Source organism: Sinohyriopsis cumingii, chromosome 15, assembly GCF_028554795.1.
Source record: "Sinohyriopsis cumingii isolate HCF-2022 chromosome 15, ASM2855479v2, whole genome shotgun sequence".
In the NCBI taxonomy this organism is placed as follows: Eukaryota; Metazoa; Mollusca; class Bivalvia; order Unionida; family Unionidae; genus Sinohyriopsis; species Sinohyriopsis cumingii.
In genome coordinates, this window is record NC_142975.1 from 93,424,352 (window position 1) to 93,442,873 (window position 18,522).

The 18,522-nt window shown below is 37.2% G+C and overlaps 1 protein-coding gene across 1 annotated transcript in view; it reads right to left on the bottom strand.

Annotated features, from left to right (window-relative positions):
- Positions 1–18,522, bottom strand: part of LOC149782327 (uncharacterized) — a 101,464-nt gene that overhangs the window by 27,031 nt on the left and 55,911 nt on the right. Inside the window, exon 8 of the mRNA XM_089935114.1 lies at positions 14,306–14,455. Within this exon, the coding sequence (XP_089791240.1) occupies positions 14,306–14,455 (150 nt within the window). The remainder of the gene's footprint in view (positions 1–14,305; positions 14,456–18,522) is intronic.

Sequence of the window (18,522 nt, forward strand, 5' to 3'; positions counted from 1 at the left end):
AAATTAGATTTTTATAGTCAAGACGAAACGATCTCTTTTCGAACAAGAAAGCAGACACCAAGCGACAATGGCGATCCGTGTCACACAACACTTTTCAAAATGTATATTATCAGAGGTTTGTTCTAGCGATCTGCACGGTTAAATTAAATGTTGATGTATTTTGCAATAAGACGGACACAATTTCCATGGGATCGCCCATGGTACGATTGTTCGTGCATTAGTTTAATTTTTAAAAATATTTTTTTATATAAATCGCCTATAGGATAGACCCAGTAAAGCATGGCCATTCTCGTCACTGTCTGAATAGCTACTCAAGTCAATTCGAAGCGAACGCGGTAAGAAAATAAGTATAGCCAATGAAATGGCTTACAACGGGTGATGCATTGTTTTGTTCTAGGGCTGTGTGGCATAATAATCCCTATGTTCTTGCGTTGTTACCATTACAGTGCAGACAGACTGAAATGTGAACTTACAAGCCCTCTTTGTGTGTGTTGTACCATTTCCTCTTACCACATCAAAATACTGAGCGTCACAGTATTGGTTCGCGTTTTCAAGCTGACCATTTTTTTATATCTCACTTAAACATTTCGACATAAACACTCACATCGGTAGAGTCAGAACAGACGTGTTACAGTATTGAGGGGCATGTTATCTTTTCTTTTTCAAACTAATAAATTTGGGGTTTGTATGAAGTAAAGAACCGAAAGTACAGTGAAACTCAAGGATGATGACCCAATCTGTCTGTCTATTGATGCGTGTATTTACTTAAGAAGAAATATGACCTCTAAAACACAAAGAGATACGGCAAGCATGATTAGATTAAACACAACGATGTTTTCCTTCACGCCCGTGTAATTTAGAGTTTCAATCGTCTTTGAAGACAAACTTGGTCTCCTTTTGTAGGGCTTGAAATAATAAAAAAAAAAACTGAAAAATCTTAAGCACTTTGCTATAGATAATTTCATCAACAGACCGAACAACATAAATACCGTTACAACAATAGAAAGCCTTAAATCTTCTATCAAAAAGAAATGCATGAAAAAAATTAAAGATTAACGATAACTAACCAATGAAACCGAATTTAACAAAGGCAATGACATGTGAAGAAATGCCTCTCACTATGGAAAGGTAGGCGAATGTACTCTGTCATGCACCGTCAACTTGAAAAAAATTATAAACAGAGAGAAACCTGAATTCAAAATTCAGTTGTTTCTTTTTCTTCAAAATTATTTCGTTTCTTTTTTCTTTTTTTTTTTTGGAACAAATCTAAGCACTAATATAGAGTGGAAAAGGGAAAATGCACATACAAGCTTTGATATTTCTGAAAAAAGGAGTGGATATTCCTAACGTTCATAACCACCTATATATGCTTGGACTTGTCTGTGACTTATCCACAAAACAAGATATACATATTTCTGGTCAAGCTGCAAGTGTGTGCGTGTTTTTGAAAATGGTAAAAATTGGATATACAATTTTCTCGTGACACTTATAAAGTGAAGAGTCTGTGCAAGTGTCAAAAGCCAAAGTCATATAAGTTTTGTATTTTGTACGGCTTGTAAAGATTTCTACTTTAGAAAATGTGAAGTATCACAAGTTATTATCACAAACAGAAGTGGAACATAGGGGCTTGCAAGAAAGAAAATAACCCAGACAGTTGGTGTCATCAAGAGTGCTAGAGACGGTACCCGAACTTGCTTGCCTGCTTACTTGAATTAAAGTGATTTTCGCTCTAATGGAGCATGTATCACTGGTTTAATAACGCACCGCGTGATTTTTAATTACTCCTGGGGAAGGAAAGAGAGCCTCATCCCCCAGGCTTTTATGTACTCACAGACTATTTTTAAATTTAGCCACTCAGGTGTAGGACTAACTAACACATTATTGGTACCTTTTATTGTCCATTAGCAAAAACGGGACTTGATTTGAAATAAGTACGGGCTAGCGTTTTGGTGAGTACTTAACATCCATGGCTGTCTTGCTGAGCACCTTTTTCCTCCTTTACCACGCTCGGACAGAAAAATGAGTGTGTGGTGAGACAATTCCCACTCATGTTTAAAGTCTTTCAGTCAGGTTGTTAAGGACTAGTTAGTCCTACACCTGAGTGGCTAAATTTAAAAATAGTCTGTGAGTACATAAAAGCCTGGGGGATGAGGCTCTCTTTCCTTCCCCAGGAGTAATTAAAAATCATGCGGTGCGTTATTAAACCAGTGATACATGCTCCATTAGAGCGAAAATCACTTTAATTCAAGTAAGCAGGCAAGCAAGTTCGGGTACCGTCTCTAGCACTCTTGATGACACCAACTGTCTGGGTTATTTTCTTTCTTGTAAGCCCCTATGTTCCACTTCTGTTTGTGATAATAACTTGTGATATTTCACATTTTCTAAAGTAGAAATCTTTACAAGCCGTACAAAATACAAAACTTATATGACTTTGGCTTTTGACACTTGCACAGACTCTTCACTTTATAAGTGTCACGAGAAAATTGTATATCCAATTTTTGCCATTTTCAAAAACACGCACACACTTGTAGCTTGACCAGAAATATGTATATCTTGTTTTGTGGATAAGTCACAGACAAGTCCAAGCATATATAGGTGGTTATGAACGTTAGGCTTAGATTCGTTCTAAAAAAAAAAAAAAAAAAAGAAACGAAATAATTTTGAAGAAAAAGAAACAACTGAATTTTGAATTCAGGTTTCTCTCTGTTTATAATTTTTTTCAAGTTGACGGTGCATGACAGAGTACATTCGCCTACCTTTCCAAAGTGAGAGGCATTTCTTCACATGTCATTGCCTTTGTTAAATTCGGTTTCATTGGTTAGTTATCGTTAATCTTTAATTTTTTTCATGCATTTCTTTTTGATGGAAGATTTAAGGCTTTCTATTGTTGTAACGGTATTTATGTTGTTTGGTCTGTTGATGAAATTATCTATAGCAAAGTGCTTAAGATTTTTCAGTTTTTTTTTATTATTTCAAGCCCTACAAAAGGAGACCAAGTTTGTCTTCAAAGACGATTGAAACTCTAAATTACACGGGCGTGAAGGAAAACATCGTTGTGTTTAATCTAATCATGCTTGCCGTATCTCTTTGTGTTTTAGAGGTCATATTTCTTCTTAAGTAAATACACGCATCAATAGACAGACAGATTGGGTCATCATCCTTGAGTTTCACTGTACTTTCGGTTCTTTACTTCATACAAACCCCAAATTTATTAGTTTGAAAAAGAAAAGATAACATGCCCCTCAATACTGTAACACGTCTGTTCTGACTCTACCGATGTGAGTGTTTATGTCGAAATGTTTAAGTGAGATATAAAAAAATGGTCAGCTTGAAAACGCGAACCAATACTGTGACGCTCAGTATTTTGATGTGGTAAGAGGAAATGGTACAACACACACAAAGAGGGCTTGTAAGTTCACATTTCAGTCTGTCTGCACTGTAATGGTAACAACGCAAGAACATAGGGATTATTATGCCACACAGCCCTAGAACAAAACAATGCATCACCCGTTGTAAGCCATTTCATTGGCTATACTTATTTTCTTACCGCGTTCGCTTCGAATTGACTTGAGTAGCTATTCAGACAGTGACGAGAATGGCCATGCTTTACTGGGTCTATCCTATAGGCGATTTATATAAAAAAATATTTTTAAAAATTAAACTAATGCACGAACAATCGTACCATGGGCGATCCCATGGAAATTGTGTCCGTCTTATTGCAAAATACATCAACATTTAATTTAACCGTGCAGATCGCTAGAACAAACCTCTGATAATATACATTTTGAAAAGTGTTGTGTGACACGGATCGCCATTGTCGCTTGGTGTCTGCTTTCTTGTTCGAAAAGAGATCGTTTCGTCTTGACTATAAAAATCTAATTTGACTAAGTTTTACGCACTACTTGAACTCACACATTTACGTTGTAGGTGTAAGCCGTCGTTCTCAGTTTTCTGGAAGTTCGTTTTTGCGTTTCTCAGATGTGATACTATTTTTTATGGACCGAACGAAATTTCTTTTGGCGTTAATCAGGACTCGTGGTTTTGTGGCATATTGGAGAGCATTGATTAAAGCTCAGTTATGTCGTCTTCGAAATCGCTGACACGGATTTGAACTAAAACTTCAGGTTTTGTGTGAGGCGATACGGTACATCATTGCTTTTTACTTCCTCAATGAATCGTTTCATCTTATTGCAAAATTACATTTGACTAGGTTTCATACGCAGCAGGTCCATGTATATAAGGAGAGTGTCTTAGCGTCAGAGTATTCATTCCGCTCTCAAACGATCAAGAAGATGGAAGAGTCAGCACAGATCGACCTGCTGGTCAAATATTTGCTTAAAGTCATACGAAAGCATAATTCACATGCGAAAGTGGCAACAAAACTTACTCTTTTGGTCGTTGATTTGATGAGAGTCATACGAAAGTGTGTAAGTGCTAATGAAGTTTGCTATATCTGCAAAGGTAAATGGGTATTTGTCTCCAGAATACCTGCTTCGTCTAAGAAAGAGAGACAAAAGTCAAGATACCTAATATCGTTGTCAGGAGAAAGGACACTGGAATTCAGAGTGCCCTACGAGAAAAGAGAAGAAACAAAAACAAGACGAAGCAGAGAAGAGGGATTCAGAAGAAGAAGAAATTGAAGATGATGAAGAACTTGTGCCAGTAAAAACATGGAAATGGAAAAATTGACAATGTGAGCCGATGCGTTGGCCCTGATGTGAAATTTCATACTACCTTCTAAAAGAGAATAGACCAGAAAGAAAACGTAAGTGTCTCTTGGTCTTGACATTGTATAATAAGGATGGCGTGTTTTGTTTTTACTCACACTTTATGAAATTGTGCTCTTTCACCTCTCTCTATCCCTCTGGATCATGTTTTAGTTAGAATTGAAATGGAAGGATGTTTTCCTTCACGCACGCTCTTTAGGCATGCAAGTCCGTAAACAATAGTCAGTCTATTCGTCCATCATTTTGTGTCTTGATGTTTCCTAAATCACACACTGATGCCATAAAATAACGGGTTAAATGGGTTTTGTAGTGTTGGGAGTGGGGGTGGGTGGGGTGTAGGTGTTTGGCAGAGTTGGTCATTGCAGGTGAGGGCTTAGGTGCTTTCAAAAAACTTTTTCTTCTTCACTCTGTGTTGATGAAATATAATGGATTATTTTCTCCACTCTCTGTTGATAGTATATATATAAAGGGTTATTTCTTCACTGCGTGTGGATAGTGTAGAATGGTTTTCTTCTTCTTCCCTCTGTGGTGTGAGAGTGTGTGTGTGTGTGTGTGTGTGTATGTGTGTGTGTGTTCGCGTACGTTATGTAGATCGCATATTTGGTTGTTTTTCTTCTTCTTCCTCCCGAGTATGGATAGTATATTTGCGGTTTGTATGCGTTAGCGACGCTGTGTGGATAGAATATTTGGGGTTTGTATGCGTTCGCGTACGTTTGTGTGGATAGTTTTTTTGGGGTTTGTATTATCTCCCTTCTGTGTTGATAGTGTATTTGGGGTTTGTATGCGTCCGGGTACGTTTGTGTGGATATTTTATTTGGGGTTTGTATTATCTCCCTTCTGTGTTGATAGTATATTTGGGGTTTGTTTTTTCCTCTTCCCTCTGTGTGTGTGTGTGTGTGTGTATGTGTGTGTGTTCGCGTACGTTGTGTAGATCGTATATTTGGTTGTTTTTTTTTTCTTCCTCCCGAGTGTGGATAGTATAATTGGGGTTTGTTTTTTCCTCTTCCCTCTGTGTGTGTGTGTGTGTGTGTGTGTGAGTCTGCGCGCGTATGTTGTGTGTGTTTGTGTATGTGTGTGTGTGTTTGTTCGCGTACAGTGTGTAGATCGTATATTTGGTTGTTTTTTTTTTCTTCCTCCCAAGTGTGGATAGTATATTTGGGGTTTGTTTTTTGCTCTTCCCTCTGTGTGTGTGTGTGTGTGTGTGTGTGTGAGTCTGCGCGCGTATGTTGTGTGTGTGTGTGTGTGTGTGTGTGTGTGTGTTTGTTCGCGTACGTTGTGTAGATCGTATATTTGGTTGTTTTTTTTTTCTTTCTACCGAGTGTGGATAGTATATTTTGGGGTTTGTTTTTTCCTCTTCCCTGTGTGTGTGTGTGTGTGTGTGTGTGTGTGTGTGTGAGTCTGCGCGCGTATGTTGTGTGTGTGTGTGTGTGTGTATGTGTGTATTGGTCTCTGTTTGTCCCTATAAAGCTCACTTTATCCCTATCAGATACACTCTACCTACCTACCTACAGTAGCGCGTATTCAGGTCAGCCACTTGCAACACTGTTGCCATTTATCCCCTAGTGTTCAGTACAGTGACGTCACTGACGCTGGAAATTTTGAGACTATAAATATCGACTTGGGGATTTCCACATTTTGTAGCTATACATATATACTAGAATTCATAAACAGGAACGTCACTCAAGCTGAGGCTATAAAAAGATAGTGGGATTTTCCAAAGGAAAAACCCACAAGTTGGAGCTATAAATAGATAGTGGGATTTCATAGGAATTTCAGCTGATTATAGATACATAGGTATTTATCCACTATCGTCACAGAAGTTGATATTGTAAGTAGTTACTAATTTTATCCATTTTAGTCTAAACCATTGTAACTTAATTTTCGGGGATATGTTTATTTTCCTTTAAATTCTAGGACAATTTCGTCATTTTAACGTTACTTTTAGTCACATCCATTTTGTCGTTGAGCATTTCCTTGATTATAGCTATTTATAGCATCATTACAATTATGCAAATTTTTGAACACCCCAGCAAGATTTCAGGTCTTCGTAATGCTTTATATATAAATCTCACGCTTGTACTAGTGTATGTATGTTTCTGTCTCTGTTGTGTTTGACCCTCTACCATCATTGTCCCTAGACAATCCCACCATGTTCAATTCCCCTTGACGCTAGACAGTCCCACAATTTATTCCCATATTCAATTTCCCCTTGTCGCTCAACAGTCCCAAAATCTATATCCCATGTTAATTTCCCTTGTCGCCAGAGTGTCACACGATTTTTCTCCATGTTCAATTCCCTCCTTGTCGCTCAACAGTCCCACGATATATTCCCATGTTAATTTCCCTTGTCGCCAGATTGTCCCACGATTTTTCTCCATGTTAATTTTCCCTTGTCGCCAGATTGTCCCAGGGGTGTTTGTAATACTAATTCCCATTGTCGCTAGGGTATCCCCATTTACTACTAACGCTAGTGCCTCTATATAGGGAATGTGACGTCACGGACTGCTCTCTTCCGATTGGACAAAGGGTGACTGAATTTTGTAACGCGTGTTTGGATTGGTCAACGAACTCAATCCGTTTCAATAGTCCCTCTCCCTATAAATAACCGCCGTTCACTTCATTCCTTCACCTGTTCTCGTCACCAAGATGTGAACCAACATAGAATCGTCTACTCTTGTCTCTACCATGATGTTTATAACTGACTTACCCATATACGTCCGATCGTCGTGGGTCATTGTCAAGAGGACGGATATCGGTGTGTGGGAGAGAAGAATATACGTCGAAAGACAAGGTTGCTTAAAGAGGGTCTTGATTTACGGACCAGAAGTAAGACAGAGTTTAAGGACAAGAAGAAGACCAATGCGGTGCATTCTGTTTTAACAGCATGGTATGTTAACATAAAACCAAATGCCCGTTTCAGTGCCACTCCCATGCCTCGAAAAGAGATTCCCTTTCATGCCTACTCTTTTATTTTTATTTTATAAAACTGTCTGTTGTTTATTGTTTGTGTTATATCCCTCTCCCCTGTTCCATTTCCATTGTCCCTAGACAGGCCCAAAATATATTCCCATGTTCCATTTCCATTGTCCCTAGACAGACCCAAAATCTTTTCCATGTTAAATTCCCATTGTCCCTATAATGCCTTGATGGTATTCCCCATGTTAAATTTACATAGTCCCCAGAGTGCCGGGACCCTGTTTTTAATGGCAAGTCCCATTGTCCCTAAATCGCCCCCATTCACTACTAGTACCATTCGCTCCACGAGTCAAACAAACTCACAGAAGACGCGAACAAGTGTTGGTGGCGCTCAACAGTTTCGTATTTTGCATAGGGCAATTTTAAAGAAAAAGAATTACCCTGCTTTCCTCACTGGTTACACTGGTTATTTAAGTAATACCTTGTATATATTAGGCATAATTCAAAGAACCTTTAATTCCCTTTATTTTGATGTATGATTGATGGGTGAAATATGGGTTATAGAGTATACAGCTTGGCCTTGCTCCAGATGTGCACGTTTAAAAAAGTGCTAGCTCTACTTGGTCATTTTCACTTCCTGAATTTCAGAGGTAAATTGTATAAAAAACTTTTTTAAAAATTTTATATATTTGGTAATTCATTCATTGCACTTTTAGAAGCTGGTATTGTCTAGTCTGACAAAATTCATTTTCTATATTTTAATCGCTGATATGGACAGTGTACTTTAGACAAATTCAGGCTGATTTTTTTAGCACAAGGGATTAGTCATTTTAAATAGCAGTGTGCTTAAATCATGTACAATTTCAAAAATGTACATTATCCAAAGAAATATCATCCACATTACATTAATATAGCATAGAGGTATGCCACAATTCTCTCCATTTTACATGTTTCAAATGCAAACAACTTCACCGTACATATTTCACTCTCTCAAAAGTACATAATAACTGGTGAACGTCCCAGTTGAACGCTGAAGATATAACATAACTTCAAAGCGAGAGCCGTGTTACACACGTAAATATGTGTCGTCATCGGCTCGCATTTCAACATACAGAACCGCCAAATCATGGCATACATTTATTAGCCAGCACAAATGCAATGTAGAAAGAGGGTGTACTGCTTCCACGGCGATATTTGATAATTCACTCCCTCAATGTGCCATTGTCGTCACCCAACAGGACAGCAGTACGAACGTATTTGCCTGCGAACTGTTTGAATCGGCAAATACCTACGACTTTATGCTTAAATAAGGTAAACAACTTGCAGTTGACCTGGGCAAAGGAAGACATGGATGAATTTCTGATCAACTTTGAAAGACATGAATGATCTACTTTGTGCACTTGACAGAAATCTAGAAGAAAACTATCAAACATTTTCTGTTCAATGACTGCCTATTTGGTGTTGGTACCAACATTAGGCACATTAGGAAACAATTCTCAATAATTATTCACGCCGGCGTAATCGTGCGGGTTATAAGGCAAACGTACGATGCTGTCGCTCGTCGCCGGATCCAGCCAACCAGTTATACCACCATCGGGTCCTAGCTCTACTTGCACATACAGTGGATGTCGGCCCTCATGGCATTCCAATGCTGTTGACGTTACTGCACTCAGAAGAGGGTGTCCTCGGTGAGGCACGATATTTGAAGCATCGTATTCATGGAACTTATGAAGGTTTCCAGAGTGTTCCTGTAGTGGACCGTACACTGATACTTCCATACATCAGATCAACTATTTTGGTCACTTGCAGAAGGTTCCGAAGTTATTGCCAATGTGTTCATGATCCTCGGCACATTCCATCTGGCATTATAAGCTTGCTTTAAAACTTGCAATGGAAGAACAATCATTCTAAAGGAAAAAAATCACACAGAGTGACAAAAATACCTTAGATTACCCCACATGACCCGTTCTGACATAGGACCCTCTCTGTCATAATATAAGAGAGAACGTACGGAACTTCCAAATACTTCGTTCCACCCATAACCCTCGATTTCCTTAGGCTATTTCCGTTTTGTTAAGGCACACGACCATACTATATGGCTTTTTTACTCCTGAGATATTTTTCTATTCATCAAGCAATTCTTGACTTTTCTGCGATGTACCAATCTGAAGTTTAAACATATAAACTAAGCAACTGTTCATAACTTACGAAATTAAAGCAAAGAACATTAAATACAAAATATAACTGCAATATTTATCGTACACATCGATAATGTAATTAATAATGCTGTTTCTAAATTTGTTTTACTAAAGTTTAGCCACAATGTTCTAGTTTGTGCCTTCACTATCCTCCAATGTCAGGGTGATCATGATATCGCTATGTTGTACGCCTCAGGTTACCATTCACTTGTCACCTGCATACAGGCATGCCGTCAATACGCATGTGTATTATCATGTTTCACTGCTCCGAGTTTCTTTGTTACGTTGAAGATTGCATAATAAATAGATAAATGTATACCTAAATGAACAAAACAAGGTCAGTCACGATATATTAGTAGACAAGATAAGTGTATATTATCAAACGTGCCAGGTTTGATCCCAGCTACGTGATTAGGTGGCATTTCATACTGCGTAAGTAATCTTATAATCTTCCTGTTATAGATGGATGTCTTGATGGTTTTTTGATAACGCCTAAAGATAGAATATCAGTATAAAAATTGTCTCTTGATTTTTTAAAATAACATTTAATCGGCTGTTGCAAAATAAAAGCATTATCATGAGATTATACAAATGTTAATCCACCGTTGGTGCAAATTACGCCGATGAAACAGTACAACAAAATATGACAAATTTTTAGAATGTTTACTAGTACAGTCTACATACATTACACAAACAACCAATACAAAGATTTCCATTTAAAATCGTCTATTCTATTCATGTTGATAACAGTTTAGCGACATTCAGTGGTGACATGCATGCATATGTAAATGTATCTTGATATTGAGAGACGTCGTTTCCAAATACTCGTGCTTAGAGAGAACAACAAAATTGGAAGATGACATACACGATGATTTCAAGGAAATAATCAAAGAAAAAGTCTTCATAAAGACATAGTTTGGTAAGGTAAAGTAGACCTATACAAGGAAATAAAAGTATTTGTTGGAAAACTAAACTATTGGGTACATTGCAAACTACTTACACAAAAAGCATTTGGTGTATAATGAATATAAAATGCACCCTAAATGTTAAAATAAGCAAGTAATCCGGTGTGATACTGTTGTTTTCATGCTGGTAGACTGCAGCGGGGACAATAGTTTATGCATGTTGAACAAGCAAGATTCTTCAGTAGAACAAACAGGATAATGCGTACAAAGTCGAAAAGATTTTGTAGACCTTGAAAAAAATCACAAGTCTTCATCAAATGAAATAAATATGTTGATTCACTGAGCACTGTGCAGCCGGCATAAAAAATATTATGTCGCTCAAATAATTGGTAGAATAACAATTTTATTTGTTAGTAAGATATTGAAACATATCAGTGCCAGTAAATTTATATCACCACAGGGACAAGATGTACGGTTATCGCCAAAGTGATGATTTAATTTTGAGAACTACAATATTCCCATTAGTGATTAGTTTTCTACATACATCAAAATATACTGTCAGTGGCTGGACGTACAAATATACTTGCTATGAGTCACCGATACAGTATTCAGTGTACCTGTTTTACTCATTGACAAAGGGAAAACATTTTTAAAGAAACAACCTCGTGATTAAATATGGCAATACAATTTTGTAAGAAGCAGTGTTAACTTGCATCCCAATCTTCGCCAACTTCAGCGAGCTTTCAATTACTTTGACAGCAAAGAAATGGATGGAACATCTAGATACAAATTTGTGAATCACCTCAATCAGCATTGACCATTCGGGACAAGCCTCATAACAATCTTAAATCATTGTCGGATATTGTGACATCATTGATTAACATATTTCCTCCAACCATTTTACAAATTTAACTGCAAGAGGCATGCATTATATATGAAACAGAGGTAGATGTGTCACTTAGTTATCTCCATCTAAAACAGGCTTGCCTTTTAGTATGGAGTGCAAGTCTGGAACCTTTCAAATCTTTAGATTTCAGGCAAGCTGCGGAACACAAGAGCACATAGAGGTTGAAACCTGTGCAAAGCCTGATTTTCGACATACTGCTTACAATGGTTGCCATAACGCGAGCAACTGCTTATCATGCATTAAAGTTCTTCAGATTATCTAGATTAGAAAATCTCCTCAATGATGAACTAATGATCTTGAATGATTCAACTTTCGAGGTCTCCCATCTCTTTAATTTGTTAAAATTGACAATAAAAGGATCAAGAAGAAAAGTCATCCGTTTGAACTCAAAGAAGTATAGAACTGGTTGTGCTCATCACAAAGTGCACAGAAAATATGCTTATTCTTGAAGATTGAAATATATTAATTTGAACCTATTTCTCTCACGATGATACTGTTAACATTTTCGGTCTTTTCGTACAGCAATTTCCCAGACTTTGTCGGTTCACTCTTAAATCATATTGCAGCCATTTCAACATCCAAATCCCTGTCAGCATCAATATGGAAAATAAATCTAAAGCTTTGCATTGAATCCAATTCAGTTTGTTCTCCAGTCGGCCTTAAAAATAAGAACTGTAAAGGTGTATAGAGCCCTTGCCTGCTTAACGAATGAGATATGTGTGTAAAATCTCATAATGTCAAAACATTTTTCACGACGTGAACATCAGAAGGAAACCATTTCAGATATTTCATACAAAGTTGTTTGTGGTGCAAAAGTAAATCCCAGTCCAACGATTATGTGGCAGCCGAATCGACGTACAACAAAAATGACACGGAAGGAGGAAGTTACTAGCTCTATATATAGTGATACACAATACAGGGATATACTCAGATCATGATCCAATACAAATAAAACGTTCTTGAACATGCGTCGTCAGGTCTCCGAAAGGTCCGAACAAAGAATAATATAGGTACATGAGTAATAATGAATATTCCATCAGTAGCGAAAGGGGCTGTTTAGGGACAATTGAAAACCCTGTCAAAAAGGTTGTGGGCACGATTAGGGACAATGGAAATTTAACATGGGAAATACAGGACCGGCGCTTTAGGGACAACGGGAAAGGCATTACAGAACCCTAGGGCCTGTATAGGGACACGATTTATAGGGACATGGGAAAATCCAGTCAAAAAGATATTGGGCCTGTATAGGGACAATGGGACTTATCATCAATATAGGGAAATTAGGAATGGAACAGAGATAACACAGACAATATACATTATACAAATACAAACAACTATACAACCGAATAATTAAGATGAGTGCTTCAATATATTTCCTTGTGACAACTGATACAGGAGGAAATCCAAATTGGCAAAACAGTTAATATTTCACAATAATGAACTATATTTTCAAGTGGATAGCTATATAACTTTACTGAAGAAATATTCAAGGTCAGGCACGTAATCAATAGTGATCATCTTTTAAACTGGGAGACTGAAAAAAGGAACAATATTGTGGGCATGTTTAACTAGCAAGAGCTACAACGTTTATAGCTAGGAAATATATCTGGTTCACTTTATTATCGACATTTAAGTTACGCTTGCCATTTTGTGTGTGGCGCAAGTTTAATAACTTTCAAATATTCAGATTTCAGCTAACCAGCGGAAGGCAATTGACAAATATATGTCGAAACCTTTGCAAAGACTGATGTTTCAACAAGACCTTAAATGACACTACGCACAAAAGTTGACGTTAAGAGAGTGATCGCTTATCATGTAATAACGTTGTTCAGAGAATCATGATTATATAACACTGTTCAGGATCTCTTCTAAGATGAACAAATGATCTTGAATTATTCAACGTTTGTGATCAACCATCTCTTGAATCTGTTAAACTGGATGCTAAAATGACAAATAATAAAGTCAACCGCATGAACTTAAAGAAATATATAACGAATTGTGCTCATCATATAGAGCACGCAGGTAATCTACAACCTTAAAGCAGAAAACATACTCATTCAATAACAATTGAAATATGTAAACCTATCCCCCCTCCACCAAGACATTATTACATATGTCAGTCAATTTTGTTTTGGTCAACTACTTCCCAGACTTACATTAATTTGCCATTTCACTCTTAAGCTATACAGGAGCCATTTCAAATTGTTAACCGATCGCATCTTCCGTATAAAAAAACGCTGCAGATTTGGTTGAAGCATAATTAGTTTATTCTCTATCTGTCCTTAACACTAAGAAGAGTAAAGGTTTATATGCCTATGGTCATCAGTGTTTCTTTATTGACAAAGTGGAGTAAATCTGTAAAATATACAAAGTCCAATGTTATGCAGGACATGAACATCAGAGGAAAACCATTTCATAAAAGTTGTTTGTGGTTTGAAAATGTATCCCAACCCAAACATTATGCGAAGGAAGAATCGAGCTACAATGAATAATACAAATGGAATAAAATTACTAACTCTATATACTGTGATAAACTAAACCTAACATGCTATAATAAGTCCAGAAACCAACTCCTATCATAATCCAATAGAAAGTAAACTCTTGGTCATGCGTTGTCATGTCTCCGAATTGCCCGAATGTAGAAAGGTTTACGTGTATGAGTGGTACCGAAGATGCCATCCACATCTTTAATGTCCATTACCTCTCCTTCTGGTGGCATCAACTCAAACCTCTGGACAAGAGCGCTGATTAAAAGAAGTAGCTCCATTCTTGCCAAGGACTCGCCTAAACAGATTCTTGTCCCTGGAATTCGAAAAGCAAGTAAATTAGTTGATTGCACAGAAAATTACTTTTTCGAGTCCTTATAAAAAGCAACAATGTTTGCAGCAGTTGTCCAACACACACACACCCACACACACACACACACACACACACACACACTTTAAAAATAACACGGCGATTAAACTGTTGGTATAAAACAGTTTGATATACCAATGTAGTTGTTGCTTCCTAGATGGTATTTTAATCCGTCATTAATCATTGTTTCTAGTATTTAGCATATGTTATCTGTTAGAGATATGCGTCTATATGCATTGATGTCTTTAGGTTTTTTCTCAGGTTTGGGTATTGGAATGACGATATCTTTTTTCCAACTTTTGGGTTGTTGACCCTTCCGCCATCTCTTATTAAGTAGATGTAGTATGATTTCGGTTATGTTTTCCGAGATGTGTTTGTATATTTCATAAGCAAGTTGGTCTTCTCCGGGTGAGGTTGCCTTTTTCTTAGCAAGTGCAGTTATCCATTCTGCTATTGTAACGTCCTCATTTAATTTGGATTTTTCGGATCCTAGGTCGGAGAAGTGGTTTCGATAATTTTGTTCTACATTTTGGCGGTGCTGTTGGAATTTGTGGTTATGGTGGAGTCGTTGCTCATGCTTGCACAATGTGATACCAGGCAGTATGCTTTTGCTTTGTTGGTTAGATTTCCAGTCAGTTTGGGAGTTGGTAGCTTGTTTTTCCCCTTTATTGATTTTATTTTGTTCCATACCTGTTTTGCGTTGGTTTGGAAGCTTACGTTAGAGCAGAAGGCTTGCCAGAATTTTTCTTTTGCATTTTTGATTATTGTTTTCATTTATTTTCCCCTACTTTTGTAAATCCTAAAGTCATTGCAATTCATTGTGTGTTTAAATCGATTAATGCCCTTTTAAGTTTAGTTTTAAAAAAATCTTTTTCCATTATTCGTTCCACCATGGGACAGTGGGTTTAAGTTTTTGTCCTCCTGTTCTGGGTATACTTATTGTAGCTGCCTTAGTTAGGGTGGTCATTACATTTAGCTTATATTGATTTATGGTATCATTATAAAGGTCTGCTAGAGTTCCTGTAGAGAGGGCGATTTTAAATTTTTCCAAATCGGCTTTGTCACACCTCCACTTTGGTATGTTTTTAGTTGGGTATGTTTGTGTCATTATATTGAGGGTGAGTACGATAGGGAATTGATCGATTTCATGGGTGATGCTTTGATCAAGTTCTTTATCTGAGATTTGGGCCAATTTAAGAGTGACTATGGTGAGTTCGATTGATGTTAATGCACCTTTGATATGGTCTAATCATGTTCCTGCTCCATTATTAAAGATAACTAGATTGGATTCGCTTGTCCATTTTTCAAGTAGTTTTCCCCTCAGGTTTTGCATTATTCTGCTCCATCTTACGTGATGGGCGTTAAAATCCCCCGCATATAAGATTGCCTCTTTGTCATTTTCGTATTGTGATTGATTGCTGTTGGATTATCTCACCCTGGGTCTTATACCTTTAGCAGTTTTATAGTTTGCTGGCCAGTGATAATCATGATGGTTTGAATTTCTGTTTGTTCACGTGCGTCTTGGTTTTGATCTGGGATAACGTCTGAGGTGTTTGTAAGTGAGACAGTAATATAAGTTGCTAACCCATTTTCTAATTTACCGTTTGTTCCTTTAGTAGTATGTACAGATGAGTATCCTGTAATTTTGGGGTGATCTTAGAGGCCTGATTTAGATGGATTTCTTGTAGGCAGATAATGTAAGGTTTAGGTTTGATTGAGCTTATTTTTTTGGATTAGCTCGGATATATTCTTAATTATCTCGCGGCAGTTCCACTGCCACAGTATCGAGCATTTACGTTGAGTGGGATACATGTTGATTATTGATATTTACTATTGTTATGATTTTGGGTATGGTTTACCATAATGTCGAGTTTTGATTGGTAAAGAACTTTTTTTTTTTTTTAATTTGGTTACCACTTGATGAATCATGTCGATTCGGACATGATCATTCTCTGTATTGTGTGCAATGATATTAGCACATTCAGTAGTGAACCGATGGACAACAGTTGTAGAGTACCTATATGATTTGTTGGCTTGATTATTCCTTTCCTCTGGTGTGCTGGTGTATTTGGGTAATTGGTTTTTTTATATATGGGTGCCTTGCTATTATTAAAATGCATACTAGAAGGTATTGTAGGGCGTCTGTTTGGTTTGGGTGATGCTGTTTTGCTTATGTTAGGGTTCCTGGTTTATTTTTAACAATTTTTTAATTTTTTTTTTTTTGGGGGGGGGGGCTGTTTTATTTGATTGGTGGTAATGTTGAGTTTTGAATTTGCATTTTGTTTTGGGGATTTGGGGTTTTCGGATTTTGAATGATATTTAGTCTTGCTTCTTTATATGATGTGTGATTCGAATCCTTATGTTGTTATATAGCAAATTCACGAGTAGTTAGGTGGCATTAATATGATTTAGGGTGATGTGGCGAGGTCCTGTACAGTTAGCTCATTTAATTTCTTTTCTCGTGCACCACAGTTGTAGATTACCTATATGATTCCTTATTGCGTTTCCCTACAGTGGTCGTACTTTGAATTGTTTTTTCAAGAACTAATGAAGTGGCCACACCCTTGGTTTGTGGTTTATTTTCTTAGTTTTCCTGTTTATATTGCTTTCCGTAGTTACCTAATCTTACCATTGGTTTTTTATGTGGGTGGGAGGCGTATTGAATTCGATTTTAGCAACTGGTGGTTCCTGTTTTCTAGAATTTTTGAGTTTACCTGTTTATATTAAACCCGTGACATGCAAGGTCTTCCTCGAGATGTTTGATTGTTTTGAGTTTTTGTTCTCTTAGCTGCCTAAGGACTTTTTGTATACTGTTACTGTACTGTTTTTGGTTGCGTTTTGATTGATCTCAGTACTTGTTTGCCGTTAGTGTAGGTTTCCTGCTTCCCATGTTTTTTTATAGTGCTGCATGTTTAGTTATAGCAACTCTAATTTTTTGGTGCAATTTGTTCAATTTCCATATACTTATGTACTTGTTGGATAGTGCTGCACCGGATTATTATATAGTTTGTGAGTGAGAGTTCGCTTGCCATGCTAGTTTGTTTTAAGTTTAGGAATTTAAAGATTTTGCTAGAGGTAAAGATTGTGAGAATGATGGGGTGAAATGTTTGCCCATGTGTTGTGTTGTGCTCTGTTTTTGGGGTAGGTTTTGGTTCTGGTTTGGTGTTTGATTTATCCCCTGTTTATCTGTCTGATGTTTTTGTGATTGACCTGGTAATTTATGGTTTGGTTGTTTCGGTTTCTGATTTTGGGTTTGCCTGTTTAATTCCTTTTCGTTGGCATTGTTTATGGTTATTTTGGTTCAATTTTGCTCATGGTTAGTCAGTGTTAGTTGGTTTGCTGTGGGTTTCCTCTGTTTGTTTAGTTATTTTAAAGGTAGCTTCCCTTTATATAAGTATGTTTGTTTAGTCACTTGTTTTTTTTTTTAAATCTTATGTGTTACATAATTGACTATCTAAAGTCTCTAAGAGTTCTGCAATTTCCCTTTGTTCTTCTTGTTCTATGGTTTTGTTGTCCTTTGACGGCCGTGAGATTTGGAGGCAATGAATGGTTTCCTTACTTTTTAGTGTTTTAAAGTTGTGCCAAATTACTGATTGAGATTGATTATATTGCTGTATGATTTTCCTTGGTTTCTGGGTTTTGGATGTTGTAGATTGGGGTGGGGATATCAGTTTCCTTATCCAAGTTTGTTTTTATAATTTTGATTGTATTCGTGGTTTTCCTGTTTATGTTAATGAAATATTTGGTCGATTTTGTCTATCGAGGGTTTGACTTTTGTTATTTCTGTCCTTGCTGAGTCATTACTTAGAATCGGGATTGTGTCGATAAGGTCAATATTTTGAGGTCCTGTACCCGGGTGTAATTTGGGAAAAGTGACGAGTGAGATAAAGGGATGAGTTGAGATTTGAGTGCTACTTGCGGGTTGAAATGCAGCTAGCTTGGGTGAGTTCGTCTGTGGTTGTGGGTGGGGGCGGCCTTGTGACTGTAACATTCAATGTTCTGACAAAGGTGTC